Here is a 22,698-nt window from a genome sequence, read left to right as displayed (position 1 = left end):
CGTTATCAATGTTTTAGAGTTTAATTTGAAACAGTATTTTTGTAGCAAATATTCTATTAAACTCCAAGCCCATTTGTGTATGAAAGTCAATAGATTTAATTTTTCTTTCGCAAACTCAATAAATTACTAACTGAATTCTGGGTACAATTCAAATAAATACATACAAAGTTTGTTAAATGCAAACCAAATAAATTAAGCAAAACGACTTGGCACTCTGCCAGTCCACGAATGCGTGATTAGAAAGTTGAGGTAAAAATGTCCAGCATATTTATGGATTATTTCTATGCCTTACTTCTTCTTCTTGCCCTTGCTCTGTCCGCCAGCTGCCGGTGCTCCAGTTAGAGCCGCCAGTTGGTTCTTCAGGGCCAAGAGTATATCAACTTCGGGCTTCCACACAGACGCATCCCCATGGGATTTTAAGGTTCGTACCTTTTCTGCCTGCTGAGCAAGTTTGTCTTCCAATGCTTTCACCTGGCCTGCATCTGCCGACGCCGAGGCGGCAGGTGTAGCAGCTGCAGCAGCAGGAGCTGCGGGAGTCGCTTTGGCTGCCTTCTGAGCAGCCTCCAGCTGTTTCTTCAGATCGAGCAGCACATTCACCTCTGGCTGCCAGGCCGATTTGTCTTTTGTGCTGCCCTTCAGGTTTCGCACCTTCTCGCCCTGTGCCTGTACGGCCTTCTCCAGTTCCTGCACTGACTGTGCACCAATCGATGGCGCAGGAGCAGAGGCTGGCGCAGACGCAGCGGTTTTCTTAGCCTCTTCCAGCTGCTTCTTCAGGTCTAGCAGTTTGCTGACTTCTGGTTGCCACACTGCCTTGTCCTTGGTGCTCGTCTTAAGCTGTCGCACCTTATCGGCCTGAGCCTGCACGGCCTGCTCCAGGTCTGCGGTGCTTGGTTGGCTCTGCACGGCCGCAGCTCCTCTCGTGTCCTGGGATCCGCCATACTTAGCCTTGAGCTCATCAATGAAGGACTGTTCCAGTTTGGCAAAGAGAGGCGCGGGCTTTCCGATCTTGTGTCCAGCGGGGAGTAGCAAGGTGGCCAAGGGCTTCCTAAATAATGAGTGGCACACAGTTTAAGTAAGATCTTTGATGAGGCACTGGGCCATTTACTTACTCTGCATTGAGCGGCGTCTGTTTGGCGTTGAGCTGGGCAAAGAGGGTTCGTGCCGTGGAGGGCATGTAGGGGAAGAGAAGGTTGGCCAACAGACAGGCAATGTTGGCGCACAGGGCAATGATGGTGGCGGCGCGCTGCTTTTGGTCATCGCTGCCCTTGAGGAGCACCCACGGTTGCTGTGTCTGCATATAACCATTGCCATGCCGGGAAATAGCCAACAGATGGCGAATGCCATCGCGCAGCTTGGCCTTCTCCAGGGAGTTGATGTATCCACGCAGCTCGCGGTTGACAAGGGCCAGCAAAATGAGCTCTTCCTCCGTGGCGACCACCTCGGGAACGGTGCTGTTAAAGTTCTTCTCGCAGAAGACCAGCGCACGATTGACAAAGTTGCCCAAATTGTTGAGGAGCTCAGAGTTGTTGCGCGCGGCCAGATCGTTCCAACTGAAGCTGGAGTCCTGGCCCTCTGGTCGAGCCGAGGCGAGATAGAAGCGCCAGACATCTGCGGGAATGCCCGTATCCTGGGCATCGTTGCCAAAGACTCCGATTCCGCGACTCTTGCTAAACTTTCCGTCCTCGTAGTTCAGATACTCGGTGGCCATGATGTGCGACACGAGCGTGTGGCCCTTGTTGATGGCCAGCAGCACGCTGGGCCACACCACCGAATGGAAGGGCACATTGTCCTTGGCCATGAACTGGAAGAGCTCCACGTCAGTGCCCTTGGCCGGCTGCCACCATTGCTGATACTCCTTGGTGTAGCGCTTGGTCATTGACACATATCCGAAAGGGCGCATCAAACCACACATAGAAGACCTTCTTCTCGAAGCCGCTGTGGGGCACAGGAATGCCCCATTTTAGATCTCGCGTGATGCATCGCGGCTTGAGGCCCTCCCGCAGCCAGGCTCTCGTGATCACCTTGGCGTTGTTGGTCCAGCCGTTCTCCGCCTTGTCCACCCACTCACGGAGCCGGGGCTCAGCCTTGGGCAGATCGATGAACAATTGATCCGAGGAACGCAGGATGGGGGCTGTGTTGCACACTTTGCAGCGTGGACGGATCAGTTCGGTGGCATTCACCAGCTTGCCGCACTTGTCGCATTGATCGCCACGGGCGTCTGCATAGCCGCAGCCAGGATGCGGACACGTGCCCTCCACAAAGCTAAAGACAAACCAAAGCTCAATTTAGAGATTAGATTCAAAGAAAGCAAGGCACGGAAAACCCACCGATCCGCCAGGAAACGGTCGCACTTCTGGCAGAGCAACTGCTCCACGCTCTCTGTGAGGATGTAGCCAGCACTGTTGACATCCCTAAACGCCTCCTGCACAATGCTGCAAAATCATAAAAATCTTATTTAGCAATCCGCAGCCACAGCGACAGATTCACATTATTCACTCACTCTGTTTGCTCCTGGGTGGTGGTGCGGCCAAAGTAATCGAAACCAATGCCGAACCAGCGATAGATGGAATTGTGCAGCTCAAAGTACTTGTCGCAGATCTCCCGCGGCGTCAGGTTCTCGGCCAGGGCCTTGTTCTCGGTAGCGGTGCCGTATTCATCAGTGCCGCAGATGAGCAGCGTGTTGTAGCCGGCGGAGCGAGAGTAGCGTGCGTAGATATCCGCAGACAGCACGCAGCCAATTATGTTGCCCAAGTGGGGGACATTGTTGACATACGGCAGGGCCGAAGTGATGAGCACATTGCGTTCGCCTGCTTTTGGTAGCACTATGCGCTGATGCTGGACATCCTTGGGGGCTGTGTACGTGAAGGCAGCGCCTGCTGCGGCCAATTCCTCAGCTGTGACGGTGTCCGCGACTGTGGATGTTGCTTCGGCCAATAGTTTGCCAGCATCCGCCAGGCTAAGACGCTTCAGCGGCACATGATGTAGTCCGCCATAGCGATTCGACTGCTGCAGCGCATTGAAGGTAAGTTCCTTCAGCGGCTGTTCGGCCAGCACCTGCTGTACCTCGGGCAGCGCCTTCACCCTGTTATACCAGCCGTGCAGGCTCTCCAAATTCTGCGCACCCTTGAGAGTGCCATCCGGAGCGAGAAGCGCCCAGACGGCGATGTCAGCAGCGCTCAACTTGTCGCCGGCCAGGTAAGGCGAACCTTTGAGGCAATCGTCCAGCTTCTTCACCAGAGCATTCAGCACCGGCAAAGAGTTTGGGTCGGCACGATGTCCCACGGCCATGTGATGGGCGAGGGCAGGAGCCAGCAACGTGCTCGCCCATTCCAGCCACTGTTGGAGATGACCAAAAGATTGTTAAACGAATTGGTTTGACCTTGAGGGGTCATTGCCTAAATTAGGCGCAATTATGCTTGCTTCCGTACCTCATCCCTCAGCTGACCCTCATCCACCAGCAGATACTTGGCGATGGCCGCGGACGAGAACAGGCGCAGTCCATCGTCCAGCTCCAGTGTGGGCAGAATCAGCAAATCCTTGAACTTGGCATCTGCAACGGAAACCAGTTATTGCATCAGTCACTATTCATAGCTAGTCATAGTGCACGCACTCTGCCGGAGTTCACCCTGGAAGTTGTTCTTCACTTACCATTTAGGTTAACCAATTGCACCTGAACCGAACGCTTGGCGAATTTGGCCAGCATCAGCAGCTGCAGTCCCAGGGGATTGCCTTCGTTTGTGTATATTATCATCTTGCCGAGATCCGACTACTTTTAATTCAATTTACGTGGCAAAAAGGCAAACAATTCTACGAATTTTTGCTGCACCGCACGCACGCGAAATGGTCAACTATTTTATTAGTGATGTGCGTTATTCCTGAACTAGTCACTACCTTAGTCACAAGTATTCTTAGCCCGATGTCACCACTGAAAAAAAACCAGTGTTGCAAAAGTCGCGTTAAAACAGCTGTAGCAGCCAAGTTTTTATTTACAATTTACAAATTCGTGCGAAATGGGCGAACGCAAGGGACAAAATAAATATTATCCGCCCGACTATGATCCCAAGAAGGGCGGACTCAATAAATTCCAGGGCACCCATGCCCTGCGGGAGCGCGCCCGGAAGATTCACCTGGGCATCATCATCATCCGCTTTGAGATGCCCTACAATATCTGGTGCGACGGCTGCAAGAACCACATCGGCATGGGGGTGCGCTACAATGCGGAGAAGACCAAGGTGGGCATGTACTACACCACACCGATCTACAAGTTCCGCATGAAGTGCCACCTGTGCGACAATCACTTCGAGATCCAAACGGATCCCGGCAACCTTGACTACACCATCCTATCGGGGGCGCGACGGCAGGAGAACCGCTGGGATCCGCTGCAAAATGAGCAGGTTGTGCCGGAAACGAAGGAGGTACAGAAGCGGCTCTTCGACGACGCCATGTACAAGCTGGAGCACCAGGCAAAGGATGCCAAAGCCGCCGCCGACGCCAAGCCTGTGCTCCAGAAGCTGTTTGAGCGCAACCAAAGCGTCTGGGACGACACCTACGAGGCCAACTGCCGCCTTCGGGCCGAATTCCGGCATCAAAAGAAGGAAATAAAGGGCCAGCAGGACCTGGATCGCCAGCTGCTGGCCAAGATCAGTCTCGACGTAGCTCTGCTGCCGGAAACAGACCAGGACAGGCAAATGGCGGCACTGATGAAGCTTCAAACCAAATCTGCCATTGAGCGGGAATCAGAGCAGCGTCTCGATCTACTCATGCGACCGGCATTGCCAGGAGCCACAGCGACAACCTTCGGGGGCCTCAAGCGGCAAAAGATTCTCAACGCACAGCTGCAGCTGCAGGATTTGGGCATACGGCGGAAGCAAGCGGAGCAGTCCGAAGAAGCCCCGTCTCCCCCTGTAAAGTCGTTGAGTCTGGTGGGCGACTACTCCTCCTCGGATAATGACTCGAACAGTTAATGCACAATAACTTTAATACTTTAATGCTACAAAATAAAATAAGAACAACAATGACACTCTAAAATGCCTCAATCCTCTTCATTAGGCTCTGGCGTGACCAATGCACTGTCGGAGACGGCGTTACCATTGGCATTTCCGTTGCTTGGCTGAATCTGTGTAGCGGCCTGGCCATCCATGGTCTTGTACAGCACGGCACAGATGCGATTGCAGAAATCCACGTGCTTCTTGGCTTCTATCATGTTGTCCATCAGGACTTCGATTTCAAGAAGCTTGCCATAGATATCGTCGCGTGTCTCCATGGCGCTGATGGTATTCAAGTTCAAGGTCTCTACCTCTCTTAATAAGTCCCTAACGGCTAGATCGTCCTCTGCCCCTATATCGCTAGATGGTGGCGAAACTGTTCTGACTTGTCCCTTGACGAAGACGCGCGGCTTGATTGGTTTCGGAATGGGCGCATTGGCCGCCGATTTGATGTTCTCCAAGCCAGGAGCCTGCGAGTCGAAGAACTTCTTAAACCACTGCAGGAACTCAAAGTTGTCCTGGAAGCGGCCCTTGATCAAGCGATCGATGGGCACAGTTTTGTCCAGCTTGAGCCGTGTAAAGGCGCCCTGGAACAGCTTGAGATTGTGCAGGCACTCGTGCTCCAGCTTGGCGCTCATCTTCACGCGCTTTAGGTTGATGCAGCTGGGGAAGATCAGCTCCATCATTTGGCAGTAGGCAACACCTAAGGGAAAGACCTAGAACCTGAGTATGAAGATCGTCAGAGCGCTTGGAGTAGTATCTCACCTGAGCAGAGCTCTTCGATCTTTTTGAATTTGCCCTGCACCATGGTATTGACCCATTGGAGCATGTCATGGCGCGACATGTTCTCTCCGTTGACGCTGGTCAGGGACACGGTCATTTTAAGGTCACTCATTGTTCGATTTTACCGTTTTTGTTCACTAGAAAATATGTTGTCTGGATCTATGTGGATCGTGTGTGTTTCAAGCGAGGAAAATTTACTGAAGAAATGACATTCGGAGAGTATAAAACTTGTATGGAATGGGGCCTGCCTACTCCGCACATAAAATGGTTTCAATTTTCCTTTTGCACTTATTTAACTATCGTTGGTTTCCTTTGTCCTTACTTTCTGCCGCCACTTTTTCGATTGCCACTGCCTTCCAGTGCTTTCCATCCTTTCCAGGATGCAGTGACGGGAAGGGATACTATGATATTCACATATTCGTGCTATCGATTGCCGCTATCGATATCAGAAGAGAGGCGGCCCTTTTATTGATCTTTAAAAAAATATTATTACAATGGCTTAATTTTAAACTTCCGTTCCACCTTCTGGACGAACTCTAGGAAATCCTTGTGCAGCACTTTGGGCACCTCGAGGGCAGCAAAGTGTCCGCCCTGCTTGTGGTAGGTGCTGTGTATCAGGTTCGGGAACTTATCCTTCAGCTGAATATCCAGGAAGTGCATGATATCGCTCTTGAAGCGGGCACACCCAGTTGGGACCGGAGTGGGAACCCGATCCAGCTGCAGCCCACGGTGCTCCTGGCTGTATGCCTCGGCGTACAGGCGCTGCGAGGTGGTGATCGAGTTGGTCAGATAGTAGATCATCACATTGTCCAGCAGCGTGTCCATCGTGTAGCGCTTTGTAATGCCGCCATCGGCCAGGGAGCGGTAGCTCGGATTGGTCCACGTGGAGAACTTCTCCAGAATGTAGGCGGCCAGGCCGACGGGATTATCGGTGAGGGCTGCGCCAACTGTGTCCGGCTTTGTGGCCTGCAAGTGGAAGTAGCCGCTCTCCTCAATCAGATAGCTAAGGTGGCGTGACTTGGGAAAGAAGAAGTCCTCGAAGCCGCTGGGCACAAAGAGACTGGGCCACAGTCCGGCCAGTGCGCCCTTTACATTAGACTTGGGACTCATGGTGGTGCACATATTGGAGTGGTAGCCAAGGACATTATCCGGGAAAAGGGTGGCCATGTGGTTGCCAATGATGCTGCCCCAATCGCCGCCCTGAATAAAGTACTTGTCGTAGCCCAGGCGTGCCATAAGATTGCTCATTATCACGGCCACTTGGGCAGGTCCAAGCCCCGTACGGGAAGTTCCCTGTTGGAGGAGGAACAAACAGACAGATAATTCGATTGAGCATATTTGAGTTTTGGCTGAAACCTACCTGGGACCAGCCATAGCCTGGCAAACTGGGTACAATCACATCGAATATGTACTTGTTGTTCTTATCGAGATTGGACTGATGGAGCAGGTGAATCATTTCGTAGAACTCGCGGACCGATCCCGGCCAGCCGTGCAGCAGGAGCACCGGATAGTGCTGCTTGCCCACCTTGTTGTCGTCGTAGACCATCAGGTGGAGGAAGTGCATGCGTAGCCTGAAATTGTCAATCAACATTATCATTGGGCTCGTCGCTCTGGCGATAAGGGCTTATCTCCTCACCCCTGAATATCGGTGGTGAAGTGATTGAATTGCCAAAGGAAGACTTCACGTTCGCGCCAACGCGGCAGGTAATCGTCTCTCCAGTACTCCACCACTTCCTTTAGATAGTTCGTGTTGAATCCGTACTCAAAGGCCACGCCCTCCAGTGGGGGAGTCAGACGGAGAGTGCGATTCAGGCGGGTTAACAAATCCTTGATGGTCTAGTGTAGGGGATTGTTATAATATATACTCTACACTCTTTCCTAGAAGCTTACCTTCTCCGGATAGCTGAGTCGATTGCCAATCACCTCCGAACTGTTGGCCAGATAGGCAGCGTAGTCCTTGGGCTGCGCCTCATCGCCCCACCATTGCTGCGCATCCAGTTTCGGGGCCGGCAAATCTCCCCACAGTTGGCTGACATTCTTATAGACCAGGCCGCCGCCAATGGCCAGCACCAGCACCAGAATTTTCACAGTGACGGACATAACAAAGCGACTACCTGATACCGCCACAGTTCCACACACAATGACCGCTGCCGCCGTCGCCTAATCAGACTATAGCAAATGGACAGACTGTAGTGTAGCATGCTGACTGTCAATTCTCCTAGGCTGCAAGCTCTAACGTGACTATCATTGTGGTGGGCGCAGCTCTCGAACTTTTAACTCATGATGATAAGCATTTTTGTTTGCCAAACTATTGCTCTACGCCGGCGCACGAACAGTTGATCAGTTAAGGCTTATCGTGTGTTAGATGTACTTTGAAGCTACTCAAGACTCTGTAGCGGCTTTACGGAACGTTAAAGCCTAGGCATTTGCTTTGTTTGTTGATTTACGGATAGAGCTTTCGCTTGACAGAGAGAGAGAGAGGAGAGGGAGAGCTTTAGAGAGAGTCGCCCCTAAATGATGATATTTTGCGACGCAGCAGTAACGCAGACGGACCCCCTTCGCACATGTAGAGGCTACTCCCCTATCTGAGACTGGCTTGGGGGTACTTTGATTGACAGCATACAATGATCGACCATTTCTAAAGTATTCTCATCTCCACATACATATGTGTATTATGCAAGAGTTGTCCGGGCAGAGATAATACATAAAATAAATTTGTAGGGACAAACCCTTTGTGTGTATGCGTGTAGCTCTTCAACTTTCGGTTTTCAAATGAGATAAGGAAAATGCTATCTATATATGGATAGTGGTTTGGGTTTAGTTTAAATTCAAAAACCGAGTTTTGTTTGAACAGAGAAAAACATAAGCGTATTTATTGCATTCCAGGCGAATACGGATCGGATATTCGATCAGAGTTCGGCTTTCTGCACAAAGGCCGTGAAGTCTTCGTACAGCTGCTGCGGCAACTCGAAGGCCGGGAAGTGTCCGCCGTCCTGGAAGTGGGTGCTGTGCACCAGATTGGGGAACTTGTTGGCCAGCACGCCGTCTGGGAAGTGGGCGATTTCATGGGCGAAACGAGTGCATCCAGTCTTGGCCGTAATGGGCAGGGAGTCGACAGCCAGGCCAAGTTGTGCCTTGTTCATCGACTCGGAGTAGAGGCGCACGGAGGTGGTGATGGAGTTGGTTACATAGTAGATCATGACGTTGTCCAGCAGCTGGTCGTAGGTGAAGCGCTTGGTGAGGCCGCCATCTGGCAGCGTCATGAACGCGGGATTCGTCCACGTGGAGAACTTTTCCAGGATGTAGGAGGCCAGGCCAATGGGATTATCGATCAAAGCGTTGCCAATAGTGTCCGGCTTGCTGGCCTGGATGTGGGCATAGCCCATCTCCTCCATCATGATGGAGAAGATGCCACCAAAGCCCTTGTAAAAATGCGCGAACTGGTTGTCGACGAACCAGCTGGGAAAGACCAAGGATAGCGCCAGTTTCAGGTTGCCCATGGGACTGTTGTTGCCGCACATGTTCGAGTGATAGCCGAGCACATTCTCCGGGAAGAGCGAGGCCAAATTGGAGCCTATCAGCGAGCCCCAGTCACCGCCCTGCACAACGAACTTCTCAAAGCCCAGACGGAGCATCAGATTACGCATCACCACAGCCACCTGGGCCACGCCAAAGCCAGTCTTTGATGAGCCCTAAAAGCAGGAGGAGGATGAGAGTTAATCATTGATGAGATATCCAGTGGAATGTGTTTCCTTCTTCGACCTACCTGAGACCATCCATAGCCCGGCAAACTGGGCGCAATCACCTCGAAGACGTAGTCACTCTTGTCGCTGGCTGTGGTCAGCAGGGGAATGAAATCGTAAAACTCGCGCACAGTGCCCGGCCAGCCGTGCATCAAGAGGAGGGGCAGCACCTTCTTGCCCTTTTTTACGGCTTCCTTGTTCGGCTTGGCATGAATAAAGTGAATTTTCAATCTGCAAAAAGGGGCCACAGAGGTTAGCAATTTCAAATGTTAATGCGTTCCAAATTCCAAACTAAATATGCATGAAGCGCGCACTCGCTCATTCGTTGGAACTCTACGAGCATTGCGATCAAGGCAGCTGCTGCGTTGCTTCATCTACTACTCACCCCTGTATCTCGGTTTGGAAGTGATCCAGTTTCTTCAGATACTCCTCTCGCTCACTCCAGTTGGTCAGGTATGTGTCTCGCCAGTATTGCACCACCTTTTGCAGCTCGTTCGCATTGAATCCATACTCAAAGCCCACACCCTCCAGCGGTGCCTGTAGCTTCAGCGGACGACTCAGCTGGCTCTTCAGATCGGCTATTACCTGGGGTTCAAAGTATCACAGTCAGATCGGATAGAAGTACACAAATCAATGGTCCCTTACCTCTGGATTGACGGTGATGTCATACGGCAAGATGGCCTTGTTCTCCTTGTTGCTCTGTTTGCTTAGCTGTGGTCCCCAGTAGGCATTGTTGTCGAGATCGGGCCGCTTGCCGGGCGCCGACAGATCGCGGTAGTTCTTGTACCCTACGGCGGCCAACATGGCAAGGCCTCCGATCAGGAATCGTACAAATACATTCGACATTATGCGCAATTATTTAGGCACATAAATTACTTTCAATTTCACAGCCGATCGTCGCGGCTCGCCACACAGAAATAATTGTAGTTTGCCAAACACAGTGCGCACGAAAGCTTTGGCCGGCCGGCTTGTGGATTTTGTGTGGAATGCGTGGCTGCTGTTTTGAGCTTTGCAATCGCAGCTGCGCCTGCAGTGCGAGCATGATGAGGCGCTATTATTCAAAAAGCTTGGGCACAGGCAGGCAGGCAGGCAATTCATGCTTAGAATGGTAATGGATAACGCTATGAAATGAAACGATCTAGAATTTCAATTATCAATTGTCATTGCGTGTGGACACTAGCTATTTATTTATTCATGGGTGGATGGACTATGAACACTCACACGCACAACTTGAACTGTCAACAGGCTGCGAAAGCTCCAATTCGCGACAGCTGATACACGTACACAAAGCGATCGATGGCAGCTTTCATTTTGATACTATCAACTTCTACGGATTGTTTTGCTTTAGTTTAGATCGTAAATACATATGTATGTATACTCGTATGTATTTAATGATATTTTTTTGTTTGGACTAAGAACTTTGCTTAGGATTGAACCAATTGAATCAATGATTGTGCTGGCATTCCATGATCAATGGACTTTGATTTCCTCGAGAAACGAACCCCATATATGTAGATTATATAGCCCATTCCACTATAAAACTTCATATTCATCTTTGCTAATAATAGGTACAAAAAAACTACTTTATTTTGGCTTTTCACCGTGGAGACCGATCTTGCCAACGAAGGCAGTGAAGTCCTGGTACAGCATGGCTGGCATCTCCATGGCGGCAAAGTGGCTGCCCTGCTGGAAGTACATGGAGTGCTTCAGGTTGGGGAACTTGTCGCGCAGCTGCCAGTCTGTGACGGAGGGCAGGTCGAAGCGGAAACGGGAACAGCCCATGGGAACGGGCGTGGGCACTCGGTCCAGCTGCAGATCGCGGTACGCCTTGGACACGTTCTCCGCGTAGAAACGGACCGCAGTTGTGATCGAGTTGGTCAGGTAGTAGACCATGAGGTTGTCCAGCACCGGCTCGAGGCCAAAGACGGTGACAATGGCCCCAAAGTCCTGCTGCATGCCCGGATTGGTGCAGTACTGGAACTTCTCGAGAATGTAGGCGGCCAGGCCCACCGGACTGGTGGTGAGTGCAGCACCAATGGTGTCCGGCTTGGTGGCCTGAATGTGGAAGTAGCCGCTCTCCCGCAGCAGCTCCGCATACTTGTCCCACACGGGGAAGTGGTGGTCGTAGAAGAATCGCGAGGGTATAATCTTTTCCGAGAAGTAGGTGCCATAGATGCCCTTAAGGATGGCCAGGGGCGAGTTGAGGACGCACATGTTGGAGTGGTAGCCGATAACGTTATCCGGATAGAGGGTGGCCAGGTTGCTGCCGATGATGCTGCCCCAGTCGCCGCCCTGAATGAAGAACTTCTTGTGGCCCAGACGCAGCATCAGATTCCTCATGACGGTGGCCATTTCGGCGGCATTGAAGCCGGGACGACTGGCACCCTATGCATGGCAATAGATCAGCAAAGATATATAGCTGGTTGGGAGGATAATGAACTCACATCAGACCATCCATAGCCCACCAGGGAGGGAGCCACCACCTCGAAGGCATAATCCGTCACGTTCTGGTCGTTGGTCAGCATGGGAATAATGTCGTAGAACTCGCGCACCGATCCTGGCCAGCCGTGGAGCAGCAGCAGCGGGTAGACATGCTTCCTGGCAGCTGCCTCCTCGCTGGCCTTCTCGCGGATAAAGTGAATGTTCAGGCTGCAAGCAATTAAAGTAAGTTGCAGAACAAGTTGCGAAAGGACATACGAACGAACCCCTGGATGTCGGTGGTGTACTGCTTGAATTTGTTGAACACCTCCTGGCGCTCATCCCATTTGGTCAGATACTTGTCCCGCCAGTACTCAACAAACTGGTCCAAGGCATAGGCGTTGAACCCGTACTCGAACGAAATGCCGTCGAGTGGATCGGTGAGGCGCAGGGTGCGATTCAGCTGCTGGCGCAGATCCTCAATCTCCGCCTGTGGCACATTCACACGGAACTCGTTGATCCGCTTGTCGGGCACATAGCCCTTGCCGTCGCCGGGACCCCAGTACGTGTTGTCGCTGATCTCCGGCTTCGGCAGCGGACGCGTCAGCTCGGTGAACACCAAATAGCCGTAGCCGACAAAGGCTCCGAACACGGCCACAATCAGCCCGAACACTATCAGGCACTTCATTTCTGCCCACTGCCGCAATTAGCTCTTGGCTTGAATTCAAATGAGCTTCGCACACCTCAAAGATAGCACCGCAAGTCGAATCGTCGCAGATCCCCGTCTCAGATGACACAACCGTACGCCCAGCGAGCCGTTATCGAACTGACTAGCGGCTACCGACTCGGTTCCATTCCTCCTCCATTCCATTCCTGCCCAAAGCTCTATCAAAATTTAATGTCTCTCTCTGCTTATACTATAAACTAATAATAATTTTTGATAAATTCGTTCCGAAAGCTATCTCGTACATTGGGACAAAGGTCGCCATTTGCCAACTGATTTTTGATCTCTCTGAGACCTCTCTGTTATTGCTGACTCTTTGCCCTGCCTGTTTGTTAGTTTAGTGATTAAATGGGTGACTGATTAGGTTTCAGATATGTGTGTAGGGTAGTCGCTAGCGCGAAGATTACTTGGGATGAGTTTTTAATTATATCTTCGTAGTCGACAAATTCTGATTGTGTATTTCAAATAGCTCCATACCAAGGTGCGGCTGGGGCTCGTCTGCCACTTGCACACGTCTGCACCTTGAATGGGCCATTGATTTGGCTGCGAGATACGGCTGACCCACACATTTATAGACACATTTATAGACACAGGTACAGTGAGTATCTGTGCGAGAGTTGGAAGCACTAGGAGTAGCCCCAGCTACTTATAAGCAAGTCATATCTTATCAGAGAGCTCACTTATTTATTGGTGAGCGCTGTGCCCGCAAAATGATCATAAATCTCAGCCCTGCTGCGGCCGCTGATGTGGCCGCTGTGGGCACAGCGAAAACTGAATGAATTTGGGTGTTTGGCATATCAGTGGGCCACGTGGATAATACTCGTACTTCTTAAGACAACTCCCTTATGGCAGCCTTCATACTCTGAGTGCGATCCGTCTATACCTTATTGCTGACCCTTCTTGGAGGAGGACTCTCCATGTCACCAGCCGCAGTGAGGGTCAAGCACGTTGGTCGAAACCCTGAATTATGTGTAATTACTAGAGCTGAGTCAATGTACTCCGCTGAGGGTCGGTAGTGGATGGCTGGTGGAGCTGCCAGTGGGAGGGTGGCTGGTTGGCTGGGTGAGTCAGTGGCTGGTGGTTGCTTGGGGGCGACTGGAACTTGTCGGGTGACATGCACTTGTCATATCAAAGGAAAAAAACGAGCCTGCTTTAATTTGTATGAAATTGTAAGCCAAAACAATTATGCTGCCGACATGCAACTGCCGCACAGGGCACCCCCGTGGCAGAGTGGGGGAAAGTGGGTTAGAGCAGGCCGGGCACAGATCCTCAAAAGTGCCGCCAAACATGCAAACCCTGATAGAGACCGAGACACTTACACGGAGAGTAACAACAGCAGCAGGGGGCGTTGGGCGTGGCTAGTGGCAGAAACAATTTGATGATGTGAAACGTAATTCGAGCAAAATTAACGCAATTACTATGCCGCAGCCAAAGGACTCGATTCTTACGGCTCCCAGCCGATGCATTGCAGCGGAAAAGTTTCCTCGCGTGCCTGGGCCAAATCGCATTGATAGCGCTTAGGCGGAGAGGCAGAGCAAACGGCACTTGGAAGCGTGTCAAAGCTGCCACCGCCTCGATTCCACCTCGAGGCATAGCCCCGATTCCAGGGACTCAATCGGAGGCCATTAATGCGGGCGCAGTTCCTGGCTAATTCCCATTTCATTGAGTGCCTAGAACTGGGATTGGAACTGGGAAACGCGAAACGGAACAGAAAAACTGCCGACTGCGGAATCGGTATGTTCCAGTTACCGGCTTGGGGTACGGGCATGGGCATGGCTACCCGGGGCAACCTCTCCTTGATTGCGGGGCTGGCTGGCTGACTTTTAATGGTCGCAATTATTTTTTCATTCAACTGACACGCACTTGTCGTAAAAGTCCATTGAACTGTGGCAAAATTGATTTCATTTGCAGCCCCTAAGCGATTCAGTTTTCCAGTGCAAAGTTCAACAAGTTTCTATGTAGATTTCGCGCTCTAATTCGTCAACGTATTCGGCAAGGGATTTACCATTCAAAAAGAGTGAAAGCCTTCATTTGCTGACCAGGGGCACGACAATTTTTTTCATGCAAAATTGCATGAAGCCAAAAGGAGAGAAACGAAACATTTTTTTTTGCCGGACAACCACTTTTCTCTAATTGGGGATGGGGGCAGGAAATTGAACTTCAAATTGGCTCCATTCCCTTTTCTCACAGGTACGTGTACACTGTACATACATGTTGCCAACAAAAATTGTCAGCACTGCATGTGAACAAGAATTTCATGGGTTTATACTCTTACTTTCGTTCCAGTTGATGGATTTTTAGATGCTGCCAGCAGTACTTTCATTTATCATAGATGAAATTAGTAGCCAGCTTATAGTGTTATTGCAACTAACTTTAATAGTTGGAAAGCATCCATTTTCCATAACTTCAATGCATTTTCAATGAACATATCATTTTAGCCGATTAAAAGTGGTTAGTCCAAGCAAACTCTTTGCTTGAATCAGGCTTCTGGTCGCTCCTTTCTGTGCATCTCTTCAATTCACAGCCCCACAAATTCATTTGCACTGGGGATAGTGCCATAGTCCTCTTGTTTTATTGTGTTTTCTGGCTAGGACTAGCCCGTCTTAAAACCTCTCAAATTATTCGCTGGGCAGCGGATTGATTTATTTGTCTGATTCTATTTTTTTAATAATTATGCTATGAAATTTTGTAACGACTGGAAATGCCCCAAAAGTGTTGCATGCTTTTTTGCTGCACAATAAATACGTTGCATACGTATAGTTGAAAAATATCAATGTCATGTAGACATTTTTTCCTAGAATTTAACTAGAATCATCCGCAAGTAACACTCACTAATCGGCCGGGTCCTGCCACTCGCCCTGTGCATCATCCCAGACGGGAAACTCGGCTTTGGCCGGCTGTCCTTCGCCTTCCTGGCCAGACAGCAGCAGATGAGAGTCATCAGACTGGCAGATGACGTGTCCCAGCTGCAAATCGAAAGTGTTTGTATGGAGATCTGTCGCTGTGGAGTGGAGTGGCTGTCTGACTCGGCTTACCCAACTGACCAATAATATGGTCAATGCACGCAGGAATATCGATTGTATCCACATTATGTGCAGTCCGGTACGGTACGGTCCAGTCCGGTTCGCTCCCTGTGGCTGTTGTGCAAATGTTTTCCCGTTGACGTTGTCGCTACACTTTTAATCATTTTAAAAAAATACGAATAATTTGTATTTACATACATACATATGCACGTACATATTTCGCGCTCTATCTGATGCTGCGGCTTGCCGGAGAGCGAGAAATTTAAATGAATAATGGGGGGAATGAGGAAAATGAGAGAATGATGAGTTGGCGAGAGAGATAAGAGATGAGGGTATAATATTTTATAGTGCTTTGGGTCTGATAGCGGAGCATAATATCGTTCCATCAAATGGGTGTAAAGATGATACCTTGAAATAACTTATAGATCAATTATTATATACTATCCAAGAGGAGCCATTAAAAATCGTATCTCCAATTGGAAGAATTTTCTATTTGGGTTGCATTGCTTTCATTTGCTAAAAGGGTTTTCCATAGATACTACTAAGACCGACGATTTCGAAGTGCTCCACTTGCGCCTATCGTCAAGTCAAATAAAATACGCGAAATCCCCGCTGCTGGGATGCACACGGCAGGTAGCAGTGGGTTGGCCTGATCTTTGTGTGGCACAAACATCCAGACTATATAAAGGGATAGTGGGTTGGCAGATGCAGTATCAGTTAACGCATTCAGCTACTCCAATCAAGATGCAGCCTACAATCATTCTCGCTCTGCTCTGCTGCATTGTCGGTGCTGTGGTGGCATATCCGGCGCCCGAAGACATGACAATGCCTTCAACGCCACGGCCTCGGTATCCCCTTAATCTGGAGGGTGGCGGTGGTGCCCAGGAGCGCGAAGGATTTACCTTTGGGCTGCGTGGCAGCGAGAATGTGTGGCGGAGCGACAACGGGCGGCACGAGATCGATGTGAACGGCGGATATGCCCAGCGTTTGGGCGGACAATGGGGCAGCTCGCAGCCCAGCTACAACGTTGGCACCAACTATCGCTACAGATGGTAGACTATCCTACTACCCTCACCATATCTTTACCTGTGCTATACCCTACTATTTCTGAAATATTATAAAATAAACATGCATGTATTTATCCACAAATTCTTTACCTGTGTTTTTATGGCATCTTAGTCCTTGGCGATGTTCGTCTACCCCGGAACATATTGGCCAGAGATTGAGGCGGGGACAGGGTTTGGGTCGCAGACACGAGATGATCTTGCAGTTTGGCTAATTGTAGATACATCTTTTTTGGCTAAAAATTCTGGTGGGTAATAACCAATTAAGCGATGCCAATGACGATGACAGGCGTCTTAATGAAACCTGCCAAGACAAAATGTTTTTTTGCTAATTGGATTTATTGCGTAAACTGTCAAAAGAACCTTCAATGGAAATTTATCATGCCACAGCTCAATCCAAAAACTCTTGAGTATCTCTCAAAGCAGCATATGTATATTACGCCATCTCCAACGAAAGCGAAGCAAATTCATTTTTCTCTAACAAATGATTCATGGTGAGGCTTGCTCTAAGCACTCTTTAAATTCTTGGCCATGTTTGGGGATTAGCCAGAGCTTTTCACATCATTAATCGGAAGTCCGAGTTAACCTTGACCCATGATGTATCGATTGGGGAAGTATATTTCGTGGGTGGTTTAGTTGCGATGGGCGGAAATCCGCTTGGGAAAAAATATGACAAATAGAGTTACGGAAGACGAGTTGAGTTAAAAACGAAGTGGAGTGGCTAAAGAAGTTGCTAATGGTACAGAATTTTCAGTATCTGAATGATGAATAGGTTGGAGCGACATTGGGATGCAATAAGTAACAGAAAGGGCTTCCTTTAACTAGGGGCTTCCCTTTCTTTGTCTTTAATGTAAGAATATACCGTAAGTAGTATACCTTAAGATTTATTATTCATAAATAAATAATGCTGTAAACTTTAACCGTCTCATTTGCTCACCTCATTTACGAGTATTGTTTCAGTTTTGGGATTCACTTTTCATTTCAGAGAGCGACTCTTTGCTGATGGATCATATTTCTTATCAATCAGCGGCTGGCAGACGCGGGGATCTACTTGTGAACCACTGAGCCAGGGATTGTTCTGCCACTCCGATGGGATTCCCGGATGGGGAATAAATCCCAATCATTGATAAGACTCTCAGCCGAGGTATAAAAGCAGGCAACTTGTGTCTATCGGCATTCAGTTCTCAACTTAAAGTCCACAATATGGAATTCAGATCAAGTTTCCTGCTGATGAGCCTGGCCTGTGCCTGTCTCTGTGCCGTCGCCATTGCCTATCCCGATCCTAGGGACTATCCACTGGCAGATGAACCGCAGCATTTGGTCTATGTGGAACCGTCGGAGGTAAGTAACCAAAATGAGAGAACTATGAGGATGCAGCATCTAATGGCTCTATAATTTACAGCTCTATCCCGATTCCATTGATGTGGATGTGGATCATCCGCGAGTGCGTCGCCAATTCCAACTTCAGGGTGGTGGCGGAGGCGGCCCTCGCCAGGGCTTCGACCTCAGCCTGAGCGGTCGTGCACCCGTGTGGCAGAGCCAGAATGGACGCCACTCCTTCGATGCCACGGGCCAGTATGGCCAACATTTTGGCGGACCCTACGGCAACAGTCGTCCCCAGTTCGGAGCCGGAGGACAGTACACCTTTAAATTCTAGGCAATCTGAATGCTACAGCATTTATTTTTTTTTTAAAGAGACCAATCCATCGAAATTTATTTAATATAATTTGAGTTCACATTAAAAACGATTCATCCAAGCATCATCGTCAAAGAAATCTTGCCTTTCAGTCGGGGAGTACTCAAAGATTGTGGAATCTGGTTGAGCCTGAGAAATATACTTTGAAGACTGAGAATAGACATTAAAAAGCAACCTCTAAGCAATGAACTCACCTCCTGGCTTTCGCCCACAATGGAACGGCCTTGAATCAGGCCAATCAAATATAAAAAAAATAAACCAGAGATTCAAGGCGGCGAACATTTCTCTGAGAGATGCTAAACTCAACTGAAACTGCGCCCTGACATTGATTGCTGCCCAGGGTGTCGCTCTGTCTTGTTGCCTGTCTGTGTTTTAGGTTCTCCCATCCCACCAGCTGATAAGACCCTGATAAGGCTATGTTCAGCTGCTCAGAGATGTGTGTCAAGAGCTCACAGTCAGCGGCATAGAGCAGACCAGACCAGGTCGAGCCATGCCAAAGCCAAAGCCAAAGCCAAACCCACTTGAACTGTATTAAATTTGTTGAACGTGCAACTGGCAGCCAAAATTTTTGGCACGTTTTCTGTTGAAATCGAAAGAAACCAAACCAAACTGAACTGAACCGACACAAAAGCGGCACAAAGATGAAAAAAAAAAAGAAAAAGAAAAACAAATTTAAATGTTAGAAGCAGCACAACAATGAAGGTCAGGCTATGATGACTTTTTTCCTTATACTTATACCCCCCCCAGTACCCAAATTCCCCATCCCCATACCGTTCCCCGTTCCACCATCCAGAAACAAAACAGCACAATCGAAACAGAAATTTCGTTCTGCTCTGTCTTTGCCTCTGCCACAGCCACTGCCTTGGAGTTTGGGTAAATGTGGAAGTTGCCTTTTGATAGCTCCAATTTCAGGCCAATTTTCCTTGTTATACACTATGCATGGGGTGCATGGAGTGCTCCAAATATATAGAGAGAGATGCATGGCTGCCACAGATAGGCACAAGTAGGACTCATAAAAGTCATTGCCATAGAGTATGGAAAACTTTCATGTGACATTGCGATGAACTTTTCATCATTTCTGTATGCTGCGCTTTTCTCTTTTGTTTCTCCGTTTTCCATGTCATTTTCATATGGAGCGGTGGCACCGCCGATTCCATTGGAAGAGAGCTATTTTCTAAATCAATGCACAAATTGTCAAAGTCAAAGCGAGAGAGTTTTTCCTTTGTTTTATTTTCGCACTGCTCGGCTCTGCTCTGCTCTGCAACGGAGGAAAATTGGCTCCACTTGAAAATTGTGTGCTGCATGGGTGCTGTACGGCTGGTGGAGGGTAGGTGGGTGGGTGGTTGGTTGGTTGGATTGTTTTCCAAATTGCACATGTGGCAGTCAACTCATTTGTCAAGTGGCAAATCAGTTTAGGCCAGAGACACAGACACAGAGACACAGAGAGCCACAGCGACAGCAACGACATACAGCCTGAAAGCAGAGTTAGAGTCAACGATAAAATCAAGTTTGCATTTTCCCCCTGTAGCCAAAGTTGAAGTGAAGTGAAGTGAAGTTTTCCTTGTCTGTCTGGTGGCTCTGATCGTGACGATCGACGGCATTTCCCACGCAAACTTGCCTTTGGGGCTCGCTCCGAGGACCGAGGACAGAGGACAGAGGTCCGAGAACCGTGGACCGTGGACCGACGCTCAAGATTGCCGCAAGTTAAATTGTTTGACACACTCAACACTCAGAGTCTTGTCTTTGATTGTATCGGCAACCGAACAAACATGCCTGCGATTTATGCTCTCCATAATAGAAGTTTCTAATGAGAGGTTTTGGGCCAAAATGGACGCAGGAGAAAGAAAGATGGGGGCGGGTGGGGCGAGTATATACCCCATCTAATGGCTTTTTAATGAAGCCCAAGAGAAGTGGGACATTTTGTCAGCTTAAAGTGAGGCTAAGTAACTCAAGTTAAGCGTATTAATTATGATTGGCAGCCGGAAAAGAAAAGAACCCAGAAAGAAGAGAGCCCAAACAGAGAGAGAGAAGCGATGAGAGAGAGAGAGTGAGATCTGTCCGACCATAAAAGAAATGGCCAAAATGAAAAGTGCAAAAGTTAGCAGGTGCCAGACAGACTTTTGGCTTTTCGCATTTGCATTTGACATTTGGGCAAGATGCGCTTAACTGCAACTGCAACTGCAACTACGGCAACAGCAACAGAAATATCCCTCGCCATTCTGCCTCCTCATCCTCATCCTCCTCCTCCTCCTCCACTCCCAACAGACAAAGCGGGATCGCGGCATTTTGGCCTGCTTACTGGATTTGGCCAAAATGTCTATAGTTCAATTGCTGATATTTTGGCCAGACACACGACGAAACACGTGACCTATGCAATGGAGCAGCCGCCGCAGCAGCAGCAGAAGCGGCAGCGTAGCAGAACATGCGCAGTATTGGGAGTGCTGCAGATGGCAGTGTGACACGAAATACGAGTTGTGGATGGGTTTGGGTTTGGACACCAAAAGAGGGAACTGAAAATGGTTCCAATGGCAATGAAAGAGTTGAATGGATATGGAATAGATTCATGCGACTCCTAGGAGGCGTTAAAAAATATCCACAGATCAAGAAGAGATAGATTAAGGAAATATATAAGAATACAATTTAAATGTGGAGTTCTGAAACGCAAGAAAATATCCAATATATGTACATAGATATTAGGCGATGATGCTATGTGAGAGATCGAAGAACTAATCCCACTCACGACCCAAAATCACGCACCCATTGCTATGCGCTATGCGCACTTTGCGATGACAAAAAAGTTTAAATAAATTGTTGCACTTTGATTTGAAACAAATCGACATCAAATGCTGGAAAACTCATTCAACCAAGGTGTACTTGCGATTTCTTATTCTTTTTCCTCCTAATGAAGGCTGCCTGGTTGGTCCATTGTTGCCGTTGCATTCGGCTGCAGAGGCTCTTGGCTGTTGTCATGCAAATTGGCCTCACGTTTTGCACATTAGGAAACCGTCAATTGTTCCAAAAACCCAACAAAATGCAATGATTGAGTTCTTGGCACCTGGCCAAGCCCCCCAGCATAATGGCCCCTGCAGCGTCCCACACACACACACACACACACACACACACACACACCTCCGTCACTCCGTCACTCCTCGTATTCCCCCATTCAGAGAACCCGCATGCGAGTGTGTTGCATGAGTAGTTCTTTTGGCTAATTGGAGTCGAGGTCCGGCTGCCCAGCAGGCAGCACTGATGCCTCAACTTCATCTCGATCTTAACTGGAAAAATGAAGACAAAAATATTTACCGTAACGCATTAAGAGAACAAGAACAAAAGTGGAGTTGTTTCTGCTGCTGCTGCTGCTGCTGTTGTTGTGGCAAGCTGCAATTGCAGTTGCCGGTTGCTGCATCAGCAGTTGCTATCAGTATCAATAGTAATTTGAGGCCGCTTTTGGGGGAGGAGGCTGCCGCATGATGGTGTCGTAGGTCAGGCGGCAGCAGCAACAGCAGCAGCAGCAACGAGAGAAACGGCAGCTACGATTGCGGCAGTTTAAGCCAACTGCAATTTGTGGCCTAGGACATGGCATCGATGCAGCAGGCCCCTCAGTTTCCAGCTCCAGCTTCAGCTTCAGTCTTAACTGAAACTGCAACTGCAACTGCAGCTTCAACTGCAGCAAACAGCATTGTAATGACGATTTGTAGCCAATTATTTCAAATATTGTATTGAAATGGTATGCCAGTGTGTGTGTTGTGTGTGTGTGTGTGGTTGGTTATCTTTCGATTGGCATCTGTTCGTACTCCAGGCCCAGGGACTGGTCTGCGGGCAGACTGAGCCTCACATAGACCCGTCCGAGTGTGTCACAAGTGGCCACAAGTGGACTTCAGTTACGTTTGTACCAGTCGTTGCCAATCGATGCTGATGCCAGCACCACATCTGCCCGGCTTCAGCTTCAGCTCTGCTGCAAACCCATTCTGACATTGCCCAGACTCTTGGCTTGGCTAAGGTCATAGTCTCTCTTCGATTCCCATAACCTGACGCATCTTTGTCATGTGTCTGATTAATCACCGAAACCCCAGCCAGAGTCAACCACAACTTGCAGCATTGTTGGCCAACGGGTCACGTCAACTTTCAACCAGCCATCATCAGCACGCGCTGCCTGACCTTTGTTGCAGCACCAGCAGCAGAAGCAACTGTCTGACATTCATACGTTAATTTTAGCTTGTTGCATCAGTCAGTGGTTGTGTGTTGCATGTGTCATTGTCTTT

At 49.2% G+C, this 22,698-nt stretch overlaps 9 protein-coding genes and 1 non-coding gene across 12 annotated transcripts; 3 read left to right on the top strand and 7 right to left on the bottom strand.

Moving 5' to 3' along the window:
- Positions 1-80: 80 nt before the first annotated feature.
- On the bottom strand, positions 81-3,864 carry LOC111076547 (methionine--tRNA ligase, cytoplasmic). Its single transcript, XM_022370379.2, is given in 7 exon segments — positions 81-1,045; positions 1,110-1,894; positions 1,896-2,262; positions 2,328-2,432; positions 2,501-3,336; positions 3,429-3,550; positions 3,649-3,864. Coding segments are annotated over 7 exon segments (3,075 nt in total). The 5' UTR covers positions 3,752-3,864; the 3' UTR covers positions 81-288.
- Positions 3,865-3,941: 77 nt separating this feature from the next.
- Positions 3,942-5,019, top strand: LOC111076551 (coiled-coil domain-containing protein 130 homolog). Its single transcript, XM_022370383.2, has one exon. The coding sequence runs from the start codon at positions 4,011-4,013 to the stop codon at positions 4,962-4,964; it is 954 nt and encodes a 317-aa protein (XP_022226075.2). The 5' UTR covers positions 3,942-4,010; the 3' UTR covers positions 4,965-5,019.
- LOC111076552 (microtubule-associated protein RP/EB family member 1) lies at positions 4,961-6,101 on the bottom strand. Its single transcript, XM_022370384.2, has 2 exons — positions 5,751-6,101; positions 4,961-5,688 (listed from the first exon to the last, which is right to left on the bottom strand). The coding sequence occupies exons 1-2, from the start codon at positions 5,878-5,880 to the stop codon at positions 5,033-5,035; spliced, it is 786 nt and encodes a 261-aa protein (XP_022226076.1). The 5' UTR covers positions 5,881-6,101; the 3' UTR covers positions 4,961-5,032.
- Positions 6,102-6,192: 91 nt separating this feature from the next.
- LOC111076548 (juvenile hormone epoxide hydrolase 2) lies at positions 6,193-7,924 on the bottom strand. Its single transcript, XM_022370380.2, has 4 exons — positions 7,659-7,924; positions 7,405-7,604; positions 7,129-7,339; positions 6,193-7,061 (listed from the first exon to the last, which is right to left on the bottom strand). The coding sequence occupies exons 1-4, from the start codon at positions 7,866-7,868 to the stop codon at positions 6,258-6,260; spliced, it is 1,425 nt and encodes a 474-aa protein (XP_022226072.2). The 5' UTR covers positions 7,869-7,924; the 3' UTR covers positions 6,193-6,257.
- Positions 7,925-8,608: 684 nt separating this feature from the next.
- On the bottom strand, positions 8,609-10,434 carry LOC111076550 (juvenile hormone epoxide hydrolase 1). The gene is made up of 4 exons (XM_022370382.2): positions 10,157-10,434; positions 9,897-10,096; positions 9,535-9,742; positions 8,609-9,460 (listed from the first exon to the last, which is right to left on the bottom strand). Exons 1-4 carry the CDS (start codon positions 10,355-10,357, stop codon positions 8,678-8,680), a joined length of 1,392 nt encoding a protein of 463 aa, XP_022226074.2. The 5' UTR covers positions 10,358-10,434; the 3' UTR covers positions 8,609-8,677.
- Positions 10,435-11,065: 631 nt separating this feature from the next.
- Positions 11,066-12,750, bottom strand: LOC111076549 (juvenile hormone epoxide hydrolase 1). The gene is made up of 3 exons (XM_022370381.2): positions 12,217-12,750; positions 11,956-12,160; positions 11,066-11,896 (listed from the first exon to the last, which is right to left on the bottom strand). Exons 1-3 carry the CDS (start codon positions 12,615-12,617, stop codon positions 11,096-11,098), a joined length of 1,407 nt encoding a protein of 468 aa, XP_022226073.2. The 5' UTR covers positions 12,618-12,750; the 3' UTR covers positions 11,066-11,095.
- Positions 12,751-15,271: 2,521 nt separating this feature from the next.
- On the bottom strand, positions 15,272-15,826 carry LOC111082171. The gene is made up of 2 exons (XM_022378352.2): positions 15,689-15,826; positions 15,272-15,619 (listed from the first exon to the last, which is right to left on the bottom strand). The coding sequence occupies exons 1-2, from the start codon at positions 15,740-15,742 to the stop codon at positions 15,485-15,487; spliced, it is 189 nt and encodes a 62-aa protein (XP_022234044.2). The 5' UTR covers positions 15,743-15,826; the 3' UTR covers positions 15,272-15,484.
- A 554-nt stretch (positions 15,827-16,380) lies between these two features.
- Positions 16,381-16,825, top strand: LOC111082169 (diptericin A). The gene has a single exon (XM_022378351.2). It carries the CDS (start codon positions 16,382-16,384, stop codon positions 16,730-16,732), a length of 351 nt encoding a protein of 116 aa, XP_022234043.2. The 5' UTR covers position 16,381; the 3' UTR covers positions 16,733-16,825.
- Positions 16,826-17,899: 1,074 nt separating this feature from the next.
- LOC111076555 (diptericin-A) lies at positions 17,900-18,426 on the top strand. Its single transcript, XM_022370387.2, has 2 exons — positions 17,900-18,081; positions 18,143-18,426. Exons 1-2 carry the CDS (start codon positions 17,944-17,946, stop codon positions 18,395-18,397), a joined length of 393 nt encoding a protein of 130 aa, XP_022226079.1. The 5' UTR covers positions 17,900-17,943; the 3' UTR covers positions 18,398-18,426.
- Positions 18,427-18,434: 8 nt separating this feature from the next.
- Positions 18,435-19,035, bottom strand: LOC111076556. 3 transcript variants are annotated; one of them, XR_002608049.2, is made up of 2 exons: positions 18,631-19,035; positions 18,435-18,586 (listed from the first exon to the last, which is right to left on the bottom strand). It is a non-coding gene; the product is annotated as an uncharacterized LOC111076556 (transcript). The 3 variants fall into 3 exon arrangements; XR_002608050.2 differs by having other exon boundaries at positions 18,435-18,577; XR_005967546.1 differs by having other exon boundaries at positions 18,435-18,565.
- Positions 19,036-22,698: the final 3,663 nt, after the last annotated feature.

This window comes from Drosophila obscura, unplaced genomic scaffold, assembly GCF_018151105.1.
Source record: "Drosophila obscura isolate BZ-5 IFL unplaced genomic scaffold, ASM1815110v1 contig_17, whole genome shotgun sequence".
NCBI classification, from domain to species: Eukaryota; Metazoa; Arthropoda; class Insecta; order Diptera; family Drosophilidae; genus Drosophila; species Drosophila obscura.
Note: the sequence above shows the minus strand (reverse complement) of the source record. Positions and strands in the feature narration are given on the sequence as shown.